Source organism: Buteo buteo, chromosome 2, assembly GCF_964188355.1.
Source record: "Buteo buteo chromosome 2, bButBut1.hap1.1, whole genome shotgun sequence".
In the NCBI taxonomy this organism is placed as follows: domain Eukaryota; kingdom Metazoa; phylum Chordata; class Aves; order Accipitriformes; family Accipitridae; genus Buteo; species Buteo buteo.
In genome coordinates this window covers 15,735,704-15,763,064 of record NC_134172.1, presented here as the reverse complement: position 1 = coordinate 15,763,064, position 27,361 = coordinate 15,735,704, and the positions used below count along the sequence as shown (strand labels likewise).

At 38.2% G+C, this 27,361-nt stretch overlaps 1 protein-coding gene across 13 annotated transcripts in view; it reads right to left on the bottom strand.

Moving 5' to 3' along the window:
- PARD3 (par-3 family cell polarity regulator) overlaps positions 1-27,361 on the bottom strand; it is a 462,776-nt gene that overhangs the window by 248,834 nt on the left and 186,581 nt on the right. For 9 of the 13 annotated variants that reach the window (XR_012652929.1, XM_075046174.1, XM_075046081.1 and 6 more), the window contains exons 4-5: positions 26,034-26,212; positions 11,261-11,392 (exon numbers count right to left, since the gene is read on the bottom strand). Coding sequence is in view for 12 of the 13 variants with exons in the window: in XM_075046174.1 (XP_074902275.1) it covers positions 11,261-11,392; positions 26,034-26,212 (311 nt within the window). In the remaining variant the exon portion in view is untranslated. The remainder of the gene's footprint in view (positions 1-11,260; positions 11,393-26,033; positions 26,213-27,361) is intronic. The other 4 variants (XM_075046134.1, XM_075046143.1, XM_075046153.1 and 1 more) reach the window with 1 other exon arrangement.

Here is a 27,361-nt window from a genome sequence, read left to right as displayed (position 1 = left end):
GCCCTTAACATTAAACTTTAAAATGTGAAAACAAACAATACGTTAAATGGCAAGTATGTTAAAATACTAACAGCCAACTGATTTTGCTCAAATTCATAAATAGGCATCTCTGGGCTAGAAAAAGAAGCGTAAAAAATTCCAATCCAAATGAAGTTAAAAGTAATCACAAGCAGCTGGCATGAAAGTGAGTGATACCTTAATATGGAATCTGGGCAACAATTTTTATTCTTAAAATATCACATACAAGCCATCAAAACATAGAAGTAGTATTTATTTCAAAAGTAAAATCTTTATGGCAGTATATTACAGAAAATCTTTACTTCATTAATATTTGTAGTGCCACTTGCTTCACATGTTTCCAATCAATTGCTTCTTCATGGAAACACTAGTCATGCTGTATTTGTTTTAATTCTGTTTATCCCGAGCATGGAACCTCCCTCAACCTGTGTAACTGAATCAGTTACAAATCAGTTTTCTTTCTTTGGCACAGGGATTCAGCAAAAACCTTTATCAGTGCCACAGGGCAGTTGGCAGCTAGTTGTTGGGTCTTATGAAAGCACTTTTAGTTATTTATTAAATCAGATCAAATAAAAATAAATTAAAAAAAAAAAAGAGAGGCATTGTAGTTTCTTCTGTTTTGCATGTGACAGATTATATAAGTAAATAACTTTTTTGTACATCCTGATTTCCTAACCAACTAAATTCCTATTCTCTTTGCTTGCCTCCTCCCCAGCCCTAGAAACTATCCAAGTTGACCATTTCATATGCAACTCTGAGTTGTTTCAAGATAAAGTTAGAATGGACTTAATTTCAAATCAATCAATGAATGAATTGGCACGGCTGGTCTATTATCTTCTTTTCTTGTCCAGTTATACTGATGAAATAAATTAAAATCTTATGGTATATCACATCAAGTAGGTCATATTACGTAATTCCATTCACTCAGCTGCTGCACTCACTAAATCTTGCTGTGTCACTTCAGGAGGAATCATGACATTTCTCAAAGTATCCTATAAATTACAGTAACCACTTAATACAGCCAAAGAGTACTACATTCAATAATTAAATGCTCATACTTAAGCAATAAAATCGAGGTTAAATTTAAAACCCCAAATAAAACAAAAACACAGAAAAATTACTTCCACATAATGCAACTATTAACTCTAAGTTACACAGTACCATTCCTTTTTACAGCAAAGCACAACCATGTCATTGAAATGACCTGTCCACACAGGATTTTAAAGATTAAGGACCTTTCCTATTTCCATCAGTGGAAGATAAATTATCTATCACTTCCACAACAGAAAGGACAAACTTGGCCCTTTTCTGGAAGTATCTTCCTCATAATTAGTAATTTACATAATGAAAAAAGTATAAAAATTGTCCTTCTATTATTCAATGAATTAGATAAAGATAAGTTTCCCATTGAGATAAAATCTGTCTTTTTCCCTTGCCCAAAATAACCACTCCAACTTTATTTCTGTTCTGTTGGGAATTAACTGACTTGCATGACTCAGCAGTGATTTACCTGAATCTCCACTAAAAACTACAGTGAAAAGCGAAAAGCCCTCACATCAATGTTCCTGTCCAGATAAGTTGTTCTATTTATTGTAGGAGGGACTAAAAATTCCACTACAAATTAATAATATAATATTTCCTTGAAATACATAACATAAGCCAGTTAGAAGAAAAATTGTACCAGGAAGAAAATCAGACTACTAAAAAAAATGCACTTACAAAGTCAAGCAAATTCTACAATGCAAATAAGTTAACTGAAAAATAAGTTAATGTGAAGCTTAAGCTAAGGCCAGACTGACTTCTAAAGCAGAATTATAAAAGCTTGGGCTGGCAACAAAACCAAGAAAATTATCAATTTTGGGTTTTCTTATAAGGAACAAGTTAAAAACCCAGTATTTGGGGTAACTTTCCAATTTTGAATGGTGTCTTTCTGATAGAAAATAAAAAAGGACAACATCAAGACTCCAGAAAATAAAACAGAGAAGGTATTTGTGGAGATGGGGTTTAGAGGTGGCACCTCTTTCTTTCCAAGGAATTGGTCACTGTCCTGTAGAAGCCTGTAAACCACAAAGCAGGTACGCAGGAAGAAGAGAAAGGTAGAGCAGAGAAAATGAGAACAACATGAAACAGAAGGGGAAAAAGGTAAAATAGCAATACCGTGTACTACCAGTACCACCTTCTGAAACAAAAATGCAGAATTTCTTTTTTGGCCTCAAAGATAAAAGTAATCACTTACATCTTTACACTTTGGTTAAAAGGCTAGGATGCAGAACGACCATAATGTGAATTTTAAATTAAGAATACTTTACCAAGGGCAAGGGAGAATCCTCTATAGACACAATTAACAGAATTGCTTTAATACACTTAAAACTTTTAGCCTTTGTGGTCTTTGAAGTGAATAGTGGAACTGCATCTATTTCAGGTTTGTATGGAAGGGCTGTACTGCCCTGAAAAGTTTTACAGTGCTGTAAACTAATGAAATAAATTATCTTAATTTGGTTAGATCTATTTTCATTAACTGTATTACCCACCGAGGGAACGAGGACCAATTTTAATTTTACTAATGTATTTCACTTCTGCATTACTTTGGCACGCCGTAATTGCAGCTCCTGTTCGGTATTGCTCGCCCTGCCGTCTAGGGGCCACCTTGCCCCCGCGCTCTCGCCCACGCAGGCAGCGCTGTGCAGAGCCCCCGGGACCCACGCAGGGAAGCTGCAGCACCACGAGCAGGGCTGCGCGGTACTAACTCATACCACGTTCCCATCGGGACTTTTGAGGACACAGCGTGGTAGCAGCAACACGCACATTATGAAAATAGCGAGAGCATTTCTATTATAAACACCTAGCTGGGATACATTATATACGCCTGGACTAAAAAGTAAACATATGAGAAGATAAACCTCTTTCACAGCATGAAGAAAGAAAACAAATTCTTAAAAGAAGGAAGACCTGAGCTATCTTTTAAATGAAACACTTTTCGAGGCCCAGTTAGGGATTTTCAGATGTCCTTATCTGACCTGTTACCATGGACAGACAGCAGTCAAAAAAGCCAGAGATAATACTGTTCTGCAAAATATTTAGAAAATAGTCAGAAAACTAACAGCAGTAATTTATTTAAAGCTTCTTACAACATCTCTATGTAATTTAAAAGAGTATTACTTATATCCCTGGTATCATACATTTATTACCATTAACTACCATACCAACAGGATTATTTAAATAGTTTGGTCCAAAAGGGCAGGAAAACAGCAGTGTATGGTTACTAGCAAGTCTGAAAATGCCCTTCATGGGTGCCAACACTCCTCAGAAAGTTTCTGCAGGACAGAGTACGTCTTCTAGCAGATAGCAGCAGAGACAGAGTTGCGATCATCTCACTCTACTCAGCACTTGTCAGGCCGCACCTGGAGTACTGTGCCCAGTTCTGGTTGCCACAATTCAGGAAAGAATTGACAGAGACAGACTGGAGAGGGTCCAAACAAGGGCCATGATCATGATTAAAGGGTTAGAGAACCTATCCTGCGAGGAAAGACTGAAGGAGTTAGGTCTTTTCTCCCTGGAGAAGATAAGGCTCAGGGGAGACCTCATCACAGTATTCCAGTACTTAAAGGGTGGCTACAAAGAGGACAGAGGCTCTCTCTTCACCAGGAGCCACAGGGAGAAGACAAGGGGCTACAAGTTGCGCCAGGAGAGGTTACATCTTGACAGAAGAAATCAATCACTGGAACAACCTCCCCATGGACGTGGTAGAGTCCCCATCACTGGAGGTTTCCAAGATGGGATTGGACAGTGCTAGGTAGTCTCACCTAGGCTCTCTTTCCCACAAAAGGTTGGACCAGATGACCAGGTCTCTTCCAACGTGGGCTGTTGTATGATTCTTTAAATTTCAGCCCAGTCCACCTGCTTACTTATGTGTATGTGTACATGCATCTATGAAGAGTGAGAGCATTTGAATGTGAGGATATACACCTGAACATGATGCATGTCTTTTTCTATGCATCTATTCTATAATAATTATCTATAAGAATTTCTATTTCTATAATAATTAAAACCTATGAGTAATTTTGTAAAATCACCTTTTCTGGTTTTGGTTTGGCTTCTTTTTTTTCATTGTGGACCCCTATAGAGCAACATTCTGCCACTGAATTCATATCTATACAGCAGCATATAACTGAAAGTAGACTGTAGCCCCCAGACTGTCTCACCTATTTAATACACAGTATGAAATGACAGATTATTTTTCAAAGGAGAACAAGATAGATGCCAGCATGAAACATTGTTTATAAAAGCGTCACCACTACAGCTGTCCCCAAGCAATAAAGCTGTTTATTCCAACCTCCTACCTCATATAAACTGAAACTCTCAGCACTGAAAAACAACTTCAAATCCCTTCATGACTCCAAGACAAATAATAATAAGAATGTCTTTCTAAAATATACAGTTAAGGTCATGTCCGTGAATGTCCATTTTGCATAAAAGTGCACAGACTTAGAAATTCCACATTAAAATTTTCTTAAAACTAATACATACTGTAGTTTGAAATTTGATTCTGTCTCTGTACATACTGATGCATTCAGCATAAAGATAAGTCTTTCTCTTTAAGGCTTCTTCTCTGTTTCTGTGGTTATACACAAACATTTAGAGAATATTTAATAAATATGTGTATCAGTATATTCATATCTAAGCTTTATACAGAAGAATACAGAGATTCTTCTGAATTCAGAAGACATGACATCTCTTCTAGGGGGTAGGAATTAGAGTCTACATAAAAATCAGAAACAGATCAAGTTAGGACCTAAACATCAAATGGCTTTTAAGTATGGAAATTAAGTTTAGATTTAGAAATCTGGATCTGAAGCCAGTTAGGTTCAAAGTCAGATTTAAACCTAGAAAAAGCCTGTGATTCTGATTTTCACTACAGAAAAATATGGTAAAAATTTTAACCTTAAAAGCAGAAATCATAAATACAGAAATAGAGAACTTACATGCCCATCATAAGAGCTTGTTTTACCTTCCCATGCCCCTTTTTAAGCATTCTGACACGTAATACAGAACCAGCTGCAGCAAATCTCCCAGATCAAGATGTGTCTGTGGGAACTGGGGACCTAACCATCACCAGAGCCTCAGTGGGGTCCAGCCTGGAAGCGACCCAGCTGAGCTCACGCATGCCTTGATTCAATGCAGATCTAGACTCCAGTACTACAAAACAGGAGTTTGGATATTTTTATGTAGGTACTCACATTATAAACATCTAAATACAGGTTTCTCACTTTGGAGTTCACTATGCATAGTATTTTTTCTAATATAATAATAATAATAAATGCAACACAGGGAAAACACTGAAAAAAGTCTACCAAATAATCACTTAATTGCGATCATGTACAGATCGGTGATACCCCAGTACCACTACACTCTTACGGGAAGTCAAAGGCTATTAGAAATTATGTAATAATATTGACCATATTACATATACAAAAATATTCCATAGGTGTGATTAATCAAAGAAAAATGAAAAAAGAAAGAAAGAAAAATGAAAAAAGAAAGAAAGAAAAAAAAAGAAAAGGAAAAGAAAAAGAAAAATACTTTTAAACCTGTGTTTAGTAATGGTGTCAAGGTGCTCTTCTGGCAGCCAGACAGGGCATTTGGCTGGCTCAGAGCTGGATGCAGCTGCTGCCCTTGCCGAGACGTAACTGCCCATCTTCCTGCTGAGTAGAGGGTCAAGCCAGCACTGTATAGCTTACATTTCACCTGAGCACTTGAGTTCCTGAGCTGAAGGAGTTAACATCTTGCCATTATAAAGAACTAAAGGGAGCAGTCAATACCTAGTTACCTGTAGCAGTGGCAGCTAAGAGAAAATATTCTTGGGCCAAATCAAGCTTTTGACCTTCATAGTACAAAAGCAAGAAGCAACAATCGCTGTAGCACTTGGGGTGTTGACAGCCCCATCACGTGGAAGCCAGTGTGATCACATGGCCAAGAACCCATCTCAAGAAGTAAAAAAACCTGAATTTGCAAGTGTATATGGGACTAGGGAGACTTTGAACTCTTGCAGGGGCACCTTGAGGTCTTCTAATCAGCTCCTTGAGTAGCATAAACCTCAAGTGAATCCTCTACCAATGCACTGGTCACTGCTTCTACCTGCCCATAATTATAGCTATGGCCAATTATCTAATGCTAAGTCAGGTGCCAAGCCATGCCTTTCTCAGCTTTGTACCACAGCTCTACCTGCAGAAACAAGCAAACTACATGAGCCATGGCCTTGTTCACTAGCTGGTAACACTTTCTGCTCCCATGATCAGCCTCAGAGTAGTTCTACCTCGTTTCACAAACCCTGAATAGCCTCCTAGCTACACGCAGACACCCCCCGCCTTTCATACGGGACTGTCCACTGAAGATCCCACAAAAAGAGACAGGCCTCTGCATTTGGCCTAGCGCTTCGAACATATGCATATCTCTATCTTTGTGATAGAAATCCCTTACTTGGAATATGGCAAGCTTTAAAGCCATCTCTGTACTTTATAATTTATACACTGTCATGGTTCTATGTTTATTAAGGTTGTTACCACAAGAGACAAATTATAAAGTGCGTGTACTCAGAGAGAAAGGAAAGCAGTAAGACTCTTGTCTTGGCACTGTACGCAGTAATGGATAACCAGTGAAAAATGATTCCTCCAACTGAAGCCTACCTAATCCTTTTTGCAAATCTTAAAGCATAACTCCTTACTAATGACAATAATTTTTACTGCTGTTGCTGTTTCAGCCTCTACACCTGAGGAGTTTGAGATAAGAAGAGCCCCCACCCCCTGAGTCTTCCCGTCTCGAGGCCATGAAACACAGGAGTTGCAGACTTTTCCACTGTAGTTACAGTCATAACAAAACCTAGAAACAAAAGCCAAAATACACCTGTCGGACAAAGAGAAACACAGAAGAGGTACACTAGGGAAAATAAAAATATTTATATACATTAGCTATACCACTATGAAACATTCAGAGCTAAACAAAATAAATGAGCTGCATTTCTGCCTTCTATTCTTATGTTAAGGCATAAAATAGAAGCAGGGGTTTTGTTGTTAAGTGAAAAATTTGACAACATGGGTAAGCTGGAGCATGAGAATCCACAGGAAATTAGTGGTTTAAATCCACCAACCTACCTCTGAAGCTCTGATTATTTTTTTTCCAACTGACAGCGCTTAAACGGACTAATTTATAGCATCCAAATGTTTTAAAAGAGTTTACTCAATCATATTAAAAGCAGGCCTTATTTTGCTGAAAATACAAGCTGAGGGCAGGTAATCTACAGCTGGAGATACAAGACCATATGCTCCTTGCACATCTCATCTTGTTGAAAAAGGAACCAGAAAAACTACCAGATTACTACAGACAGATGTCATGAACAAGAATAACTTAGGGGAAGTGTTCCGCACAACACATTCCTGCTCAAGGAAACAGCAGTAGTAACCAACTTCTCTTCCCATTTCAGAATAGATTTGAGTTGCTTTAATCTCTGGCTTTTGCTAGATACTGGAAAGCTACTGGGATTTTATGAATCAGACCTGTTCTTCAGTAATAACCATGAAATTTTACTCCATCTCCTACCTTGCTTTCAAGCACTGACAAGTACAGATATATATCAAATACAAATACATGTATACAGATTTACATATAGTTTTAATTGAACCAATCTCATTGTATTTGCAAATCTGATCAACCGCTTCATAATTTAGTGGGGCCACTGTAGGATTTCCTTCTCCTGCTGCTCTCGCACCCCTTTCCAGCACACAGCACAGCCAGGTACTCTTAATCCTTCTGCGAAACAGGCCTCGCCAGCAGAGTAAGGGATATACTATTTCAGTTCAAGGTGTCTTGATTGCTGCCAGTTCCAATATTTGACTAATGAAACTAAAATGACCACCCCAGAGAAGCTTTCTGTGTACTTAAACTTAAGGAATTGGTGAAAAGTTTAACTCTTTCATGCATTCCCTTTTCATGTCTCCCTGGTATGAAACAGCATGAGTCCAGATTTGATCAGGGCCCGAGCAAGTCTTTAAGTGAACTGAGGGAAAAAAGATTTCTCAAAGTGACATTACCATATATATGAATAAATTTCAGAGGAAATAAGATTTTTCAACTATTCCTCAAAGTTTGGTTGCTGTGGGAGAAAAGAAAGTGCTGTGGAGGGCAAGGTGAAGAACAAACTCCAACATTTTCTTTTTTTAAAATATTTCTGAATTAAATTAAAGATTGCAAATTTTGTTCCTAGTACTTGACAATCTGTAGGACAGAATTAATGAAGTAACTGAGGGAATGAGTAAAAAATAATAACCTTAACTTTCTAACTATATTCTGAAATTGTATTTGGATTTTTGCTTTTATAGTGGTGAAATAGTTCTTTGGTACGAAGTTTCACATAACTTACTCTGTGGGCTTGAGAAATACCAAAACTTTCTGAGAAATACATGGATCATTTGCCCTGTGGACAATGAGAGGGCTCTGGAAGTAACTGGGAACAATCCTTAGCTAGATATAGCTAACCAGCATATACAACCAAAATCCCTTAAAGGACTCAGAAATCAGAATTAATCTTTTCCATTTCTTTGATGTATCACTCTAATTTAGCAGAGCCCTAGTAAAGCACAATAGACAGGAGCAAAAAGCAATTACTTCCAGGAATTTTTATGGGCTTCATGCATTCCTCCATTTTTAGGCGCTGAACTATTTCTCTAACAACTACTCGAACATATCTATTTCTGTGTCCTTAATTAGTCCCTACTACAGCAGCTTATAATGATTTCCTAGAAACAAGGTCTCTTGCAGTTTCACCTGCGGAATGGGCTGTGATGCTGCAGAATTACAGTTTGCTCCATAGTTCTGTTTATGGGAAATGAGGTATTGTCCACACAAAAAACAATTGCACTTCTTTGGTACATCACACCTTCACTCCTCAAAGCACGATTCCAGTGAATGTTCATGTATGTTAGAAGCTAACAAAGATCATCCTGGAAATCTTTTTCGCCTGATATTCAGAAGGAAGAGATGAAGCAAGCTTTGAGAGAAGTAACTCAATCCAAGCCAGAAGAGCCTTCATCCAACAACAAGCCTCTGGAGTCTGCAAGATGAATCCAGTGTTTACTACTATCTTCTCTAGAGACCCATAAAGGCAGGTTAGACCAGAACTATTATTACCCCTAGTATCTGTAATGGGTTCTGCCCTAGAGGTTTCTTGGCACTGTCACTGCCTTACCCTTGGTGCCAGACCTGCTGTCTGCTACTTTTTATGCACGTACTGGTAGGGTGCACAGACCACTCCAGGCCCTCTACAGCTCTGTTGAGCACACAGGAGCAGGACTGGAAGTTGCTAAATTAATTGATTATGCCAGATAGCAACCTTGCTGCTCGAGTTGCTTCTTCACAGAAGTGAAAGGCTTAACCAGTGCCACAGAGAATACTGAAAAAGATATTAGAGTTTAAAACCCCCAAAAGAGTGGAAGAATATCTCTGTCTGCAGCTATGCCATCCCCTGCCAGACCATTCCCTCCCTCTCTCTGCAGAGCTGTGGTGCATCCCACTCTCACTACACCACGGGCTTTCTTCTCCTGTGCATACCCTGTTAAACAGATTTCAGTCTAATTAATTATCCTGCTAATATGAAATCGCAAAAGGTTCCTGGTCTTCCAGGTACATGCAGACTCATAAACACATTTAAAGAACAAACCCTTTCTCTCTCAAAAATACCCCACTACCACAAACAAAACAAAAAGCAGAAAACTTGCTCAAAATAAACATGATATTTGCAATTTCAGACTTCAACCAGTTAATTCAGGTAACAAATATACTTCCAGACTACCACTAGTGCCCAGTTATTTACCTAATTGGTGAATAAATCGAACTAGTTAAGCTGTTTAGAGACTAAAATCAGCACAAAACTTCATATAAAGCATCATATATTAAAATATTCATGCACCCAACATTTTAGAAGATGATTACTATAAAGATTCCTAATCCAACTTCTTTTGCTGAGACAACAGTTTCATTAACTGCCATGGTGAAAATCTAATGACGCATGGAAATATGCCTTGAAAACATCAAACAAGCAGAACCGTCACAGGACATGCCTTCGAATCTGGGCACCAACTGTCCATTTCAACAGAGACAGATACAGAGGTAGCAGCTAAACTCATCCACACTAACTCTAAGTCTTTTGAGCGGAAAATAGTAACGGAACTACCACCATCATCAAATGTGCCGAGGAAAATATACAAGGACCAAAGACAGAGTTTTTTTTCATAAAACATATAATTTTAAATGAATTGCAACTAATTACAAGATACAGAAATAGTTACTACCTCACATTTTTTTAGGTTTTTATACCCTGTGATATTACTTAAGCTCCTTTTTAACTAAGAATAGGGTTGAATAAAGAATGTTTGGAATACCCTAAGATTTAGCAATGCTGGACTTCAAATACCGGTTCAATGCAAAAACTCAATGTTTTCATGTCACATTGTATACAGAAGAAAATTGAACTAATAATCCTACATATGCACTATGCTACATATGGGCTTCCTGTTATATTTCCAGTCTCCATACGAAAGATGCATTTTCATTATATATTTGAAGACACTTCTTGGAAAATTTCAGACACATACAAATACATAAGTGACTGCAAAGTAATTTTAATTTCAGACCTTTAAATGTCTATGACTACCAGCTTATTAATAAAAAAAAACAAAAACAAGTTGGTATTACTTAGTGTCTCAAAAAACCCCAACATCAAAAGCAGTATAAATGTACACTAAATAAATATAAAACTGTCTTCAAATCTATAATTAATATATTTTACAATGTTAAGAATAACTAGCATTTAAAAGTGCAGTACCAAAACTGACCCACATTTAGCTATTCTGTAGTAATATTATTAGCTTTCAATGACAAAATATTTATCAAAATAATACTCTCTAATTCAAATAACCCTGTCGGTATCAGTTGTGAAGAACAGCAGCACTCCACATACTATATAAATGTGTTTATGACTCAAAACCAAAATAAATGCAGCTGTCCATTTCAGTCTTAATGTAGTATTTTGTAAGCAGAAGGAATCCCATACAAATTCAGTCAGCATACTGCTGGTGCTTCTATCACGCTTAGAGAGCCTGTATCACACAAGAATACACTTCTTCGTAACAGCTTGGAGTAGCATAAAGATTAGATTGATAAAGTAATATATATATACACACATATATATTACCTGTTCTTGCCTCTCCAGCCACTTGTCCACCATGGGATGACTGGCACTTAACGATGAACGAGCATTGTCTCTCTGAAACTGGTTAGACCAGCTATTAGTATCTCGTGGTAGGCTTCTGTAGTTTTCATCTTTCTAGTTTAAAAGAAACAAAAAAGTGTCTTATAAAAAACAACCAGTCCTTGCACGTTAACAATGCAGCTGGTTATTAAATGAATACAAAAGGAAGACTGACAAAGGAGAATACAGGTCCAGCCGGACCCAAGGACAACGCGATTGCCCGGCCATTCAATTGCAAGAGCTCCCCTTCCTTAACACCAGTGAAGCCCAACTAAAGTCTTTGGTGGATTTGTAGCTCCTGCACCGACTTTTACTTCACTAACTCTCTTTTCCAACCTCAAACTTGTAGAGCACAGATTTGCCAAGTACATACTTAGCAAGGCTTTCAGAGCATCATGTTCCTTAGTCTCATTCTCACCAAAAGCAAATATACCATAGTCCATCAAATATACAGTCCATCCAGTTGGACCACTACATAATTTTCCCAAGTCTCTGTATGTAATCAATTTTACTATCAAAGCTGTCTCACTGCTCCAGGTACTGTCCTTTAGACCAGGATAGCATGCTATAGAGTTCAAAATTTGAATTTACTGTTCTACACAATAATGCTTTGCTTGGTTTGCCTGAAGGTATACAAATACAGTCACATTTGTAAAACAGCAGCAGATGGAGATTGTGCTGATGGAGATACATTTATCCCATTGAGACTAATAAAAAAAGATTTATTTTTTTTTCTTTTTAAATGATGAGTTTCTCTGCACATCTTTCCCACAAGCTGTACAAATTCTTCAGCCTCTAAAGAAGATTAGTCCTTACCCAGTCTGATCACTAAAAGCCAATAAAAACACAGATCCTTAATGATGGGAGCTACCCTTAGCCCAAAGTCAATGAATTACTGATAACTTACATAGGTTACTTCCCTTGAACTGAAATAATATATGGAATGGAAATTCTGCTTAGTTTTTCAGAAGAGGATTATAAATATACTATAAGTATCCTTCCTTCAAAAGTAGAGTATTTTTTCCCGTCAATGTTTGTCTATCTTCATGCCAAATCAGATAATTTAGACAGAGTATCCATTTTTAAAATAGGATTGTAGTCCTACATATCTTCCAATACTAACACTTCTAGGAATCTTGAAAATCTCTAAAAAAATAAACAAACACCAGTGCACAATCACAGCTAAAAACTATTATTTTTTTTTTATTTATAGCACACAGCAGATTTTTGACCCTTTCTTGAATGAATACTTGATTCCATCAGCATGAGTATTTCCTTTCCCTATTTACTGTATCGATATTTCTTTGGCCTGGCACAGTATTAGTCCAATATTCTAAAACATGGACTGTAGCATCAATTCCCTTACAATTGCCTTCACAACTTTACTTCTTGTAAATGTGTGACAGCATTTGCTAGGAAATTCAGGTCTCAGTATAACTATGATATGTAGCAGTTTTCAAAAGCTTCCTATGCGAGAGCAGTCTTTTCCCAGACGTATCAAACTTAAGCTTTCTTAACTGATAACTTCTTTTCTTGAATGAGACTTTGTAGTATAGAATAAGTCTTCCATTTCAAGACATTAAAACTTGAATTCAACCAGCACAAGATAACCTTGTAAAAATATGACTGCACAAGTAACTAGCCTAACAAATCACCATCATAAGTCAGTTTATCCTGCCATAAATAAGAACTTTGTGTCTTTCAGTAACTAAAAAAAAAATCCAGTTTTCCAGTGCGGTTAACCACACAGCAAACTAGAAATTTGCTCAGTCTCTTCCTTAGAAGGGGACAGTGGAAGTCAGTCACTGCTTTGTAGAACTGTCCCTTAGCAGAGCCATGAAAGCCAGGGAACAGTGTGTACAAATTGATTTTTTCCTGTTGCTTCTCTTATTCAATTCTTCTCTTCTGGTGACAGAGATGGCACAGTTCCTATAAGCCAAAACAATTTCTCTTGTTCAAAGTGGTGGGAAGGTATAACAACAAAATCAAAATCTGACAAAGAAATAATGAAAGATCATTTTATGCACAAAACCCCCCATACATTTGGTGCATGAGTTATTGTAATCTAACAATAACTCGCTATCTGACAGACCATTACCTAGTCTGAATGGAAATTTCCTCCTATGTAATGAGATGTTTTCTGTATTTCTGTGCTTTATAGATAATTCCATTTTTTATTGATTCATGTTTACAATGTTCAATATAAACTTTTTAAAAAGACATTTTTTTCTACACTACAAAAAAAAAAAATCTTTCTCCACACAGCATCCATTACCCATGCACAGGAGTGTTTTGCAAGAGCAAGAGAGGAAGAAAAAAAGTTCATCAAGGGATGTGTGTTGTTCTTCACTCATGCAAAAACTAAGTCTCTGATCTGAATCATGCAGGATAGTCTTATTGCTCAGATTTTATACTGGAACTTCACGCTGTAAAAAGTCTTCAACGCCACAGTACACAATGTAAATGAAATTATCTAAGCTAAAGAGTTAAATTAGGCCTCTGTTTGATGCATCTATACTAATGTCATGAATCCTCCAAGGAAATTACTCCTAATACTCTCTGTGCTGACCAGAGGAGTATATTCATCCCATCTACTGAAATATTTCTGCTATACCCCACTTCTGTAGAAGATTACCTTTCTCCTGATAAGACCTATACCAGTTCATTTTATACAGAAGGCATCAAAGTCACTCAGCAATTTTTCTGACAGCAGAACTAAAAGCTGAAATTGTAGAGAGATGTCGTTCCTGTAACTTCTTGCGTTTCTCAGTACTGCTCAGAGGCTCAAAACAGCGCTACTATCAGAGTGGAATAAAATACCTTATCAGTGTTGCAATCACACACAGTAATGTTGGGTTTAGTCAAACAGTGAAACATTAGAAGAACAACCAGCCATAGACAAGTCCTCCACTTCTTTCTTTATCGTTGCTTTTTGGCAAACAGCTATCCCTGTACCCCACCAGTGACAGCACCGGGGCAAGCACTAAGCTAGACCAGGAGCAGAGAAACCAGCACTTTGAACACTGCCACACGTAGTCCTTGCAGATAGCCACACAACAAAACCTCAGGATGCTGCTGGCTACCCAGAACCCCGTCTATGCAGGGATCTCCATTACTGCTAATGCCAGATCTAATTCAAGGACAGCAGTGGTGATAAACTATAGAGGTGGAGGTGAAAAACTCATTGCTGCAGCCTCAACATTGGGATTTACTGAACCAGCTACAATGTTGTTTGCTATTTAATATATATATATAGGTGGGATTTTGTAAAATACGCAAATGTTAACCCAGAAAGCTTTACTGCTATTCAGCATGATGTAGCATTAGCACTCACGTTGCCAACATCTGACCAGAAAAGGTGTATGTCACTTTCAACTTCGATACCATAAAGAAAAAGATTTCATGGTACAGAAGCCATCAGGGTCATATGTAGGGAACTGTCTTTTCTTCTGGAGCTGCAGCTCTAAGCCCTCCTGGGACCGGGGCTGACGTGCACCATCAGTTACAATTAAATGCTCTAATTTTTTTAAAAAACATCTTTGGGGACCACGGGCCATGTCAGCTTTATCATGTTTGAAGTGGAAATTGATCACTATAACACCAAAACTGCCAAGTCACAATATTATCACTACACTTAACAGTAGCATTTTGCAGTATTTTTAATTAGGACACATAATCTAACACCTTAAAGATTCAGTTCAGCATGGTGTCCCTGTGGGGCTTTGCTGGAGGGTTGGGTGAAAGGGGACAGCAAAAATGAAGCAATTTTGCTATACTTTTAATTTCTGATGATTTGCAATATAATAAGCTCCTCATCAAAGACTCTGCAGCTTGTAGATGAAATGATGCATTAGCATGATCTGTGTACTTCAATTACAAGCTGTCAGTGCATAAACTCACTCGTGATTTTAACCCGCAGTTCTACCCCTACAGACTCCCAGCATTAGTAACCCAACCAGAAAGTCCTCCACATGGTACGGTGACAGTTCCATGTCTGTTATCTCATTTGCCACTAGGCCGCTTTCCAAATAGTGAAGAAGTTGGGGTTTTCCCTTTGTTTTGACCTCCTGCACAGCTAACGTAAAGTGTGGCAAATTTTGGTGTGGTTTGGTTTGGTTTTTTTTAATACTACATAGCAATACAACAGGAGTAAAACAGATTGAAGGGGTCTTCAATGTAATTCTCTGGAAGGAGATCAAAAAACGTAAACCAAGTTTTCACTTTAACTATTTCTACAGCAAATTGCCAACATCTCATTCAGGATCTTCACTAAGAGAGACCATTTTGGGCACTGACTTTTTTTTTTTTTTGCTATCCATTCTTTTTTCTTGTACACTATGCGCTTTTGGAAAGGCTTCTTGCTTGCTTGGGTTTGATTCCTTGTGATGGTCTCAGATTGAGATAGGGTTTGTCCATGTCGATGAGAGATGAAACTTCATTTAATCTTTTGAGGTTATAATTTCATTTGACAGACTTTGGGCAAATTCATGTCTACAAGTGTATTTATTGTTGTTCAATCACTAGAAAGGCTGCTCTTCTTTCTTTTTATGCTCCACTATGTCCATGTTATACCCTGAACAGATTGGTATCACTCTCAGACAGGATGCTAAAAGCTGTAATTAAGGAAACATTCATATAGTTTACATAAATACCTGTCTGATGCAAACATCTGTTTATAAATGCAGCAATATACACATATACCCATCTTCCATGCTGTGTGAAGGTCTAGTAAGCAGGTTCCTGGAGTTTTTTGTTTGGTTGGTTTTTTGTGTTGGTTTTTTTTTGTTTTTTTTTCTTTTAACTGGATTTTAGACAAATAAATGAGGCATAAGACCAACTGAATCCCCATTTCTCAAAAAAAAAAAAAAAAGAATGTTGCACAAATTTTGTCTATTTTACAGGAAAATATATTACATATAGAAAAATGAATTAACCCAATAGATGTATTGAATGAACAGAAATTCCCTTTAAAAAAAAAAAAAACAACCTTCTTACGCAGAGGTCAGATTTGGAACTGATCTCTCTAGTCATCAGCAGCCTTTTAATTGTACCAAATTTCAAAAGTTTACCTTGAAACTAATTGTACCAGTCACTATTTATAAATATTCATATATCTTAAGAAACTGACACTACTGCTTGGGTGAGCTTCCTTTTCCTCTCAGTAGATTCAGTTTACTTTATCATTCTGCAGTTTAGTTCCTAAGTTTGCTTTTTTTTGAAGTGTATTGAAGAACATGACGCCAGGAGCTACAATAATCCAGACACAGCCCAGCCATCTAACACATAGAAGAATGAACCAGTTCCAGTCACCCAGTATCAGGAACCTTTGATCTTGGGCCATTCTCCAAGAAGAAAAGTAAAAGAGGACTTCCACATTAAAGAATTATCGCAGCTTCGTGCCTCCTCTCAGCTCTGACCCAGGGCATGGGTCACTTCCAGCAACTGGTAAAAACTGTCTTAGGATGCAGAAGAAGTAAATCTTGTAGGCTAATGAAGAACTTGCATGCCCTACTTATGATGAAAATAGATGAGAAGAATGACCACTCTGTAGTCATTCTGATGTTTTCAGAAAGACTCATCTTCAGAAATGACCTTCTCTATCGCTCTGTGAATGCAATTAATGTATTATGCATTGACTCATTAAATGCCAACGAGGAAAAAAGCAATTGAAAAGCCAGTGTTCTGCTTAAGTTCTATCACCTTACACTCAGAAATTTCCAGAGCTGTCCAATTCCAATTCATATATTCCATGTTATCCTTTGATTGACAAGCAAGGCCTGACCTTAAAAAAAGCAGTAACTAGGGGCCATGATGAAGGGACAGTTTTCTGCGCATGCAGTGTTATATGTAAATATTTAGTGTCAAAGAATATGGGCTAAATTAAGAGTAAACTAAAAAACATGAGACTGCCTATCCAAAACATTCTGTTGATCTCTCGTTTACAATGGAAAAATCAAAAATGTCATGATCTCTGCACGTACACATGCAAAGCCAGAAATTACTAGGCAGTGTATGCTGTTATTTCTCAGACCGAGGGACAGGAAAGAAACTGGTGCTTCCATTCACTCTTTACTTATTAAGCTCACAATAAAACCTCACAAGAGATAATGCAAAACAACCCAAATAACATATGGTAGTATTTCAAAAGTATGCTCTGAAGATAGGATTTAACAAATAGAATATTAACTTTAAATATATTTGGGGAGCTAAGGAACAGGAAACAATGGGGTACAGGAAACTTCACAAGGATCTTATATTTAGATCTTGAAATGAAGAATATCTTATAAACCACGAGCAGTAACCTTTTACGTGTCGTATAGATGCTTTCAGGTGGCCATACCTCTAAAATGGTGCAACTGGCTGTTTTTATGTTTAGAAACTTGCATCTGCAGTCCTGAAACAAAGAAAGGAGGATGGGAGATGTGGTAACTGTTCTGTCTTCTCAGCCTAACTAAACTTTATTTTCCCCTCGTTCTTCATTACACTGACAAGCGGGGAGAAGAGCGGTGATTTAAGGTCAGAAGCACAAAGGCAATTCCCCAAACCCATAGCAAGCGACTGTGCCTTCGCATGCTGCCAGCCAGCCACTCCTCCCCTCTGCCAGCCCTCACCCACACCACCACCCTCCTCTGTATTTAACAATACAGACAGGGGACTCTGCAGGGCTCCTAGTAAAGCATCCGTCGCCTCGTCCGACCTGCAAATTCATTTCAGACCTTGGCCAGAATCCCTCCTGCGGCCTGCAGGGAAAGGCCCCAGTAGGTAGCAGACAGGTGGCCTGCAGCAGCATGTTTCTTTTTTATCTGAGTTTACAGCAGCATTGTCACCTTCGGCTCCTTGCAGTCTCACAGACCTTTCTCACACTGAACAGCTTCCCATCATTCTCCATCTTATGGTTTTAGCTTTTGTCCAGATTTCTTTCACTTCATGTGTTCAGCAGGCAATGCTCTCAAGTTGGACATCTGTATACAGGAGCTGAAGAGCTCATTTATAAAGAGACAATAAAACTGGGTGGTAGCACAGAATGATCATCCCCTTTCTGCCAGGCTGTGAAACAAAACCAGGCTAAGTGACATCTGTTTCAGCCCCAAATTTAGTCATAACAGAAATAAGCCCAGAAGGTGACTAGGCGTTCCTGGTTTGAAATCCTGTATTTACTGGAGCTGAATTTCCCCACTAATTAAAGCTTACCAACTCCTCCCCAGCCATAGTACTCCTTTGTACAGATTAGTTCCACGTATAGGTCTGAATTTTATTCTGAGACTACTTTCCCTGCTTGTCTTTCCTTGTCTTCTTGTGTGATTAGTATTCATTGCAAGATGACAAAAGTACATTTAAAAATACAACAAATACAGCCAAAAAGGCTGAAATAATCACTGTTTAAGCTGTACAGGCTCATGTCAGAACACTGTAGGGAAGTAGGGAAGCACAGCCCGCAACCTGGACTGTACTTTAAACTTCCTTTTTCTTGCTAGCTACACATTCAGCCACAATCCAAACCTGCTTTGCACCACTACACAACCTTGATAATATGAAAACAAGACAGACAAATATATGAATCTGCAGAAACTCTTGAACTACAAGTGTATACTGTAAATGCATGGTTGTGGGTTACAACTAAATAGACGAAAGCAGGTCAAAACCCAGATCCAACTACTGCCAATGAAAATGTATGTGTATGTCTAAACTTCAAAAAAATAAAATCACTAAACCTGAACACCTAACTTTTCTTTGTTGTTTTTTTTTTTCCCCAAAAAACTTACTCAATTTTTTATCAACCTACCCTTTCAGGCCCAGAGTTTTTCACCCTCAAACCCAGGGAGAGCTGCAAGAACATAAAAAATTAAAAGAAATAGAGATGAACATTTAAAAATGGGAATTTACAAAGTACACGTTCCCTTAGATGAATGGCAGACAACAAGTCAGCCATTCTTTACAACTTCGATTATACAATGCACTTGAGAGCTTTCTGTTTTCAGTATAGCTTTCATTGTGTCTGAGAGAAAGGAGCTGTACACTGCATTTACTGAAGTGAAAAGACAACCAACCTGTGCACATTCCACCACTCCTTCATCACCATTAAGAGACTCTCTCATCCAGACCCTCCTTGGCACTCCCAGCTTGCGATGCAATACCATGTCCCCTCACCCATGGACCAGACATTGCTCCCCCATCACACAGAGAGAGAGAGATGGGAGAGCACAGCACTGGGAGAAAAATACACATTCTTCCTACGCTACTGACAAAGAACAAAGATTGAGAGTGATCAACAGACTTGCTCAGCCTCAGAGCAGAAGTGGAAAAAAACTCACCAGCTCTCAGATCTCTCTAGTATCTTGCACTAATAATCTGTCTCTTTTGGGGGGCAGAGAGGAAATTTTATAGATGGGCTTCCACAAATGGATGACTTGGAGCAAAACCAGGTAAAACAACAGAGATGGAGAAAATCACACCTTCACTTTGGATTTGTTGGGGTTTGTTGTTGGTTTTTTTCCTGCTTCTTAACACACCTGATCATGACTGACTTTTGGATGCAGTTGAATCCTGTCTGTGTACACAGTACTCAGCAAACAGAACAGCACAGCATCAAGTGATGCATATTGGCTGTTACCTCTCTGTGCACTAGGCAAGGATTTTTCACTTTGTGTCTCTCATTCCCAGCCTGCTGATGATGATAAATACTATATTTGTTTTCACATTTTCAAAGTCAGGAATTTTGAGTTCTTTCACAGAGATTTTATTTGTTATTGCACTAAAATATCAGCTAGCTGCTCTGCTAAAGAAAGCCAGACTCTTCTTCGTGGTATCCAGTGAATGCACAAGAGGCAATGGGCACATAAAGAAATACAAGTCATTCTATCAAAACATAAGAAAGAACTTTCTTACTAGAAGGGTGATCGAACACTGGAAGAGGCTGCCCAGAGAGGTAGTGCAGCCTCCATCCTTGGAGATGCATATACTGAAAACCCAACTGGACACAGACCTGAGTAACCTGCTCAAGCTGACCCTGCTTTGACCAGAAAGGTCAAAAACTAGACTATCTCCAGAGGTACCTTCCAACCTCAGCTGTTCCGTGATTCTGTGGAAGTCATGAATTTTACACATTACCCGGGACAAAAATAACACATACTATGTTTATTTTATATTGCAGGCTGTTTGGGTATGATTCCTCTATTTCATCATCACATGACAAGCTGCCAGCAACGAGTTACTACCACAAAGAAAGAAAACTGATACATGTAACTTGCTTTCTGAATTTCCATTAATCTCTCTCCTACAACAACATCTTCTGCATTAAAACACTCTTTTTCATCATCTGTGGATAACTCACTCTCATTCTCCCTTACTCTCAGTCTATGTGAAATCACATCTAAAATGACAAGAACCGCGACTGTCTCACTGAAAAGGGAAAAGCCCTGCTCAAATAAACCTGGATGAAGAAATGTTCATGGCCATTGAATCCTTCAGAACTTCTGTTTAAAGCATTGCATTTTTATTTTGAAAGGAGAAAGATGCATTCATTACATGGGGGTTTAAACCTATCATGACAGAGATGCCAGGCTCTCTGCATTTACCCTGTACTCCTCAGCTAATTCTGTTGTATTACAGCACTTTACCAACACTGTTCATCTGGTACACACTACCTCCCTTCTGCAGCAGTACAAACCAGAGACAAAGGTTCCCAAGAAGCCTCAGCAACACTTCAGTTTCTTGTTCCCAGAATGATGCCCAGTCTTTTAGCCCACAGTCTTCCCTAGTCAATTTAATCAATTTACACTCTGCAATTCACACTCCCTGGCTATAAAATGACACTAACACACACAGTTCTAATACAGGGCTCTTCAGTCCTCTGCATTATAGTTAAAATCTGTTGAAATAACATGTCTTTGGTGACAGTGATAAAGCAAACTTCACTAAGCTGTGTTTAAAAAGACTCAAAGCTAAATGAAACTGATTTTCACTTTAAATCTGATTTTGACACTGACATACCATTAGTGTTGAAGCTTTTCGTATAATGCATGCATGCTTTTCTCCTATCTAGACATACTTCATTAGAGAAATATTTTTTTTATTGTTTACAAAGGATTAGAAAGCATTGCGTCTTTCACATAAATAAAAAACCTACAATCCAACAGTCTGAAAATTTGTACTCATCAGTGTCAACCCATAGGAACAGCAAAAATACCTGCAAGAAGAGATGAAACACAATGCTTTACAGGTAATGGATTTGACACTAGATTAGACTTAGATCACTCCCATACAGTTTCAAATTCTTCCTCTGCAGTTTACAGAGCCCCAAAAGATTAGGTTTCCAAGTAGGAAGAAAGCACATCCTAAAAATAATTGTTCCTACAAGGCATGGCTATTTTCAACCTCAAAATACATATATGGGCAAACCCATTTAAAAACAAACAAGCAAAAAAACCTGGCTGCTGAGTAAATGGCAAAGGAAAAAGAAGGAAGAAAAAAAAAAATTATGTGCCAAGTACACTCAGCTACATGTTTGCTGTTGCTGATCCACCCCGCAGAGCACGTTGCATGCCATTTGCTTTGCTCCAGGTGGGTGAACCCAGGAGCGAGAGAGGCACAGAAGCCCATGCACAATCATTTTTCTCTCTCATTGCTCTCTCTTGAGCTCTCCTTCTCACTTCTTTCTGCTGTACCAATGCTGTTATCTCTGACGCAACAATATATGAATCAAATTCAGAAAAGTCACAGTGGGAAATTTTTCATAAGCCAGTTAGCCATGGTATACCCCTGCATTAAGCAAGGCGGGTTAAATAGATAAGCCTTGCGCCTTTCAGAGAAGCAGGATCAAAACAGATAACTAATTTGTAATGATATGCAATTCCTCACCACAAATGGAGATGCAAATTTTTAAAACCATACTGAAAATATATGGGATAATTAATTCACAGTTGTTATAAGTTGCAACATATCTGGTTGTTGCATTTATATTCTTCCAATACATTAACACAAACATCTAAGGGAAAAGAAACGTGACTTTCATTAATGCAGCTCACATCTATGAAGGGCAGGTAGTTAAGCCAATAGGCTTTGGTACTGAATTATTAAGAATGTGATTCAAATTAACAGTTTTTCAGAAAACAACAATATCAAAAAACATTTTGCTGCAGTGGAAAAAAGCACACATGATATGCTTCAGCTGCATACAATCTGTTCAGCCGTACAGTTCAACACAATTCAAACAAAATTACAGCTTGCAAATCAGGTATTACTGCAGGCCTTTGAGAAGATATTTTTACTAAAAGATTTCTTCTTGTTTCATTAGAATGGCTCAAGGAAGCAAAAGACAGGATTAAGTCAAGCCGTGAGTCGCTAGGTAATACAGATATGTCTCTCACACACAAAAAAGTATCTGAAAGTGATTTTAATATTCCATTTTAAAAAATTCCAGGTAAGTGAATTTACCTACTAAAGCTGCTGATAATCATGAGCCAATTTTGTGAATACTTGCACAGATGAGGAGACCTAATCATTTGGTTGAGACCACTCATGGGAAAGATAGAGAAGGATGAGATCAGGAATTTCCTAGCTGAGTACAGTTACCAACACTACAATAACTCGTAAATAATCAATAATAATAATTCTTTAAATAAATAAGTACTTTGGGACATAGAACATCCGGTTTCAAGTTGCTCTTACAGGTGAACAACACAAAAACCAGAAACAATCAAGATCCCAATTCTAAGGAAACACAGAGTGTATTATAATATCCTAATAAAAAATATGTTTCTTTATAAAGAGATGATATGAAAAATGGATGAGAGAGCACATCCAGTTTAGTGCAAGGGTTTTATACCACAACATCCTACTTACTGTAGTAGAAATCCATCTCAAGTTCAACACACATTCAAATCTTTGCAGGACCTACTCAAGCCCCTCCAAACCAAACTCTGTCCCTCCCTGGTCATTCTCATCTTTCCCTAAGGACACAGGAGAGCCTGATGTCCTGCTTCATCTACCCTAATAACAACAGGTAGCACTACAGTTTCTTCAAGAGGATCCTTCAAACATCCCACATTTTTCCTCTTCCCCAGTGCCCTTTCCCTTTCTGTTTGCCCAGAACTACTGGCATATGTCCTGGCTCCTCACAGCCTTCAGTGCATGGCAGCACTCCCACCCCTTCATTTTATCTCAACTTGGGCATCTGCCCATTTTCCTGTCATTCCAAATTCTTCTTACCCCAAACGAAACAAACACCAATACGGAGTCTTCTCTCGCTTGCCCCCGAGAAATAAATCCCTTCTGCCAGATACATGCAGTTTCCCTCTGCTAATTCCTCCAAAAATTGGACAGGATTTCTACCTGTCAATTATTTCTCTTCAGAGGTGACGGGCTGAAAGTAATGTCACTTCTTAGAGTCAGTAGGTGGATGAAGCTTTTGGCAACTTTCCCAGAAACGCTTTTCTTGTTTCTGCAAGATACTGCTGGGGCAAAGTTGCTAATCTACAACTGTGCTGCAAATCTCAGCCCAAGAACATATGTTCTTGTGCTGTCAAGAGAGAGAACTGCAGTGAAAACATTACGTAGTGCCAACCGCCCACAAAAGATATATGGGTGCTCAAGTCCAATGCACTGAGCAGAAAATTAAGATTGTTCTCATTGCTTTGCTTGAAATGTCTGTGTCATCTATAATCAATGAAACAGTCTGGAACAAAGCACAGCCATCTCTTTTTGTTATCTGAGTAGCTGAAGAAAACAACCTAACATAAGAAAAGTAGTGAGGACTTGTTATAGTTCAAATAACCAAAATACATTTGTAAAAATTCAGTGTTAGTACTTTGGTAAGTGATTGGTGACAGAGACTTAAAAACTGCACCTTTTAGAATAATACTACAAATGAAATTGTTGCTAATACTGGGAAAGGAAAGGAGAATTCTTACTATCCATTCCTAAGAGAAATAGGATTCACTACATATCTTGACTCACATGAAGAAATTAAGATGCTGAAAACAGGAAAAAAACCCAGTCTAACACATGTTGCACAACCAATTATTAAATTCCAGTTGTTTACTGCATCCTATCTATTAATAATAGTGCACTCAGTGATCTGCTCTATTCAAAGTATCAACTTATACAGTGTGCAAAAAAGGTAAAAGAAATTATCAGCGTCTACTGTACTAACTAACCTACGTTAGTTCTTTCCAATCTTTCTTGATTTAATGGTCTCTTGTGCCTTGCTTACATCGCTATCTGAGATCACATGCATTCCTTTCCAGTTTGGTCACCATGCTCCAGTAGACATGAAATATTTTCACAAAAATTAAAAGTACATGCTGAACAACTAATGATGCAAGAAGACTAGTGTGAAAGGTTAGCTGCTGTTCAATTGTCTCCAATTTCTTCTAACTTCAGACACCCAAAGAAATCTGATTATGCTATGTATGGCCCTCCATATCTATGCTTTTGGAGTAATGAACTGCAGTTCTCATTATAATTTCAGAAAAATTAACTGAAATGTTAACTCTTCAAATGTATTAGTTTATAATTTTTCTTCTCCAAATCAGAATAGTATAAAAGACATTTTTCAAAACAACATGCACTTCTGTGCCACACCAGTACAAGTGACAGAAAATAAACCATCACCTACCTGAAATCCCGATCAAGCAGAGACCTAACAATACCATGTTAAACTGACACCTCTGTAAGAATGTGGACCTCAACACCTATAAGCACTGTGCTTTTATAGATGTTTTGAAATAACCAAAAGCCCACTGAAGATAGTTCAGTTCATTAGCAGCATGTGAAGACTTCTTTATTTGGAGTGTGGGAGCCCTGGCTGCAGGGTCTTAGTTTGCATTTATACTACTCAGAATTAATAATAACAAAGAAAAAAAAATAGCTATAATAATAAGCTGCATATTTTCCAAAAGGATTTCGTGCTGTGCAGTCAGAATGGTAACTGAAAGTGCAACTTTCTTTAAAAATTACTCGCTTCTATTGGAAAATTTATGTATGTTCTTCCTTTTGAGTTTGTCTGCAAGTTACCATCACAATTATGGGCAACGTTGGGGGCTGCATGAAAAGGAATATTTCTTCCAATTTTTTTTTCAATAATGCACTGAGAAGAGAGCTTCCTGCTGACTTCTCTAGCTAATAATACAATTCATGTAGAGATACTGAAATCATATTGAAAAAATTAAGGAAAAAATATTCACTCTACATTTCACTGTTTTAGTTTTAAGAATGTTAGCAATGAGCTTGTCATCTGTCAATGACAGCATTTGCAATTTGTATTTTGTGTTACTTGACTAATGGCTCAAAGTAAAAACTAGCAATGCTGTGTCAGAAAGACAGACCAGACCAGCTGTGGGCATGCAGATTATTCATTGACATTAGGACTTCTATGGAGATCAGTAAAAATCACTATAGACACGGCCTATTTGCATTCAAAGAAAATGCATGACAGCATTTAGGCCCTGCTTTGCAAAGTAATGAGTAATCAGAGCTTCAACTACAGTTAATGGCAAAAATCAAGTTTTTTAGAGCCCCTGCTGTGCACATCACCAAGAGTCTCTGAAGGACAGGATATGCATGCAACTCAAACACTCCTCTGATGATGATGGGGTTTGGTGGACAACATCAGAAAACACAAGTTTAAATCAGGAGCGGGTAAGAGAAGGACAAAACAACAATTCAAGATTCACGCACATTTGTCATTTATTGGATAAAGAGGGGGAAAGAAATATACCTTTCTTTCATGAGCACTCGGTATGCCAGGGGTGTTCTGCTTGAGAAAGCCTGCTGTTGTGGACCACCTTGTAGGGTTTTTCCGTGAAGGCTCTTCTGAAGAAAAATTTGTGTCACTTACAGAGGTTGAGAGGCCAATCAGTGCAGGGTCGCTACTACGTCGGACATGAAGAGGCATATCTGAAGAATAAAACAGACAGTAAATAAACACTGCCCAGATTTAAAATGTTTTTCACATAGGAAAAATGTTTTTTCAAGCTCTGGATGGTTGGTTTTGACCAAATGTAGTTTCACAGAGTAAGGAGTAATTGACCTCAGCATAGCTCCTCAAGGACAAGGTCTGTTTCCTCAAAACCACAGCCTTGCCGCTTGGCCACACAAGGAGAAAACTAGGGTGAAACCAAACTCTTTGAACCTAGCACAGCTCGTTGGCTTTACAAATACAAACACAGCATCACTACTATCTGTCAGTTGTGTAAAATAAAAAAACAGCATAAGCTTGAACAACTAAGAGGCTAAGGTGACTTACAGGTATTTTAAAAAGCAAGTAGCCAAAGGCCTGAATCCAACAGCCTGGTGACAAAGTAAAGGGTGGACTAGGATGACATGTCTCCTACCCCACTGCCACAACCGCAGCATGGGCACTGCCAACACAACATGCTTGCAAGAAGCTGCACACCAGCCTCTCTGCAGCAAAAGGCAGTCTCCTCACCTTCTAAAATATACTCTCCATTTCTTTCTGAAAACTTATGGAAGTCACTGCGTTCTATTCTGCATTCTTCCTTTGCCTCTTCCTGACAGCTGAAACAAGATCTGTGCTGATTTACCCTGATTCCCTTAGCCTTCAAGCTGGCATGACTGTCAGGACAAAAATATTTCATTGGTAATAAACGATGCAGTGGGCAGGTAGACTGATTGGAAAGAGACAGGGTGGGGTTTTTTTAATATATATATGTAGAGGTCAAATCCATTCTGGAAACTTTGATGGCACACTAAAGTTAGTTTCTCTTGAAATACAACTTAATTTTTTCCTATTTCATTTATTATCCTACAACAAATATCCACACATCTATAGTCTTCTTGCCCAAACAGAAGTTTCATTGCCTGTATATGCGACCTCTTAGCACTCTCCCACTCAGCGTCAGAATGGAGGGGACGTGATTTATCAGTTGTATTTCTCTTTACTGCTGCACTGGGAACCTTGAATGCAAGGTGGAAAAGGTGAAAGCTATGGCACGTAAGCAGCAGAATGGCACACTGGGCAAAAGCTGAGAATGAAAACCAGGACTATGTCTTAATGCTTTGATGAAACAGTTCCCAAAGAAGCTG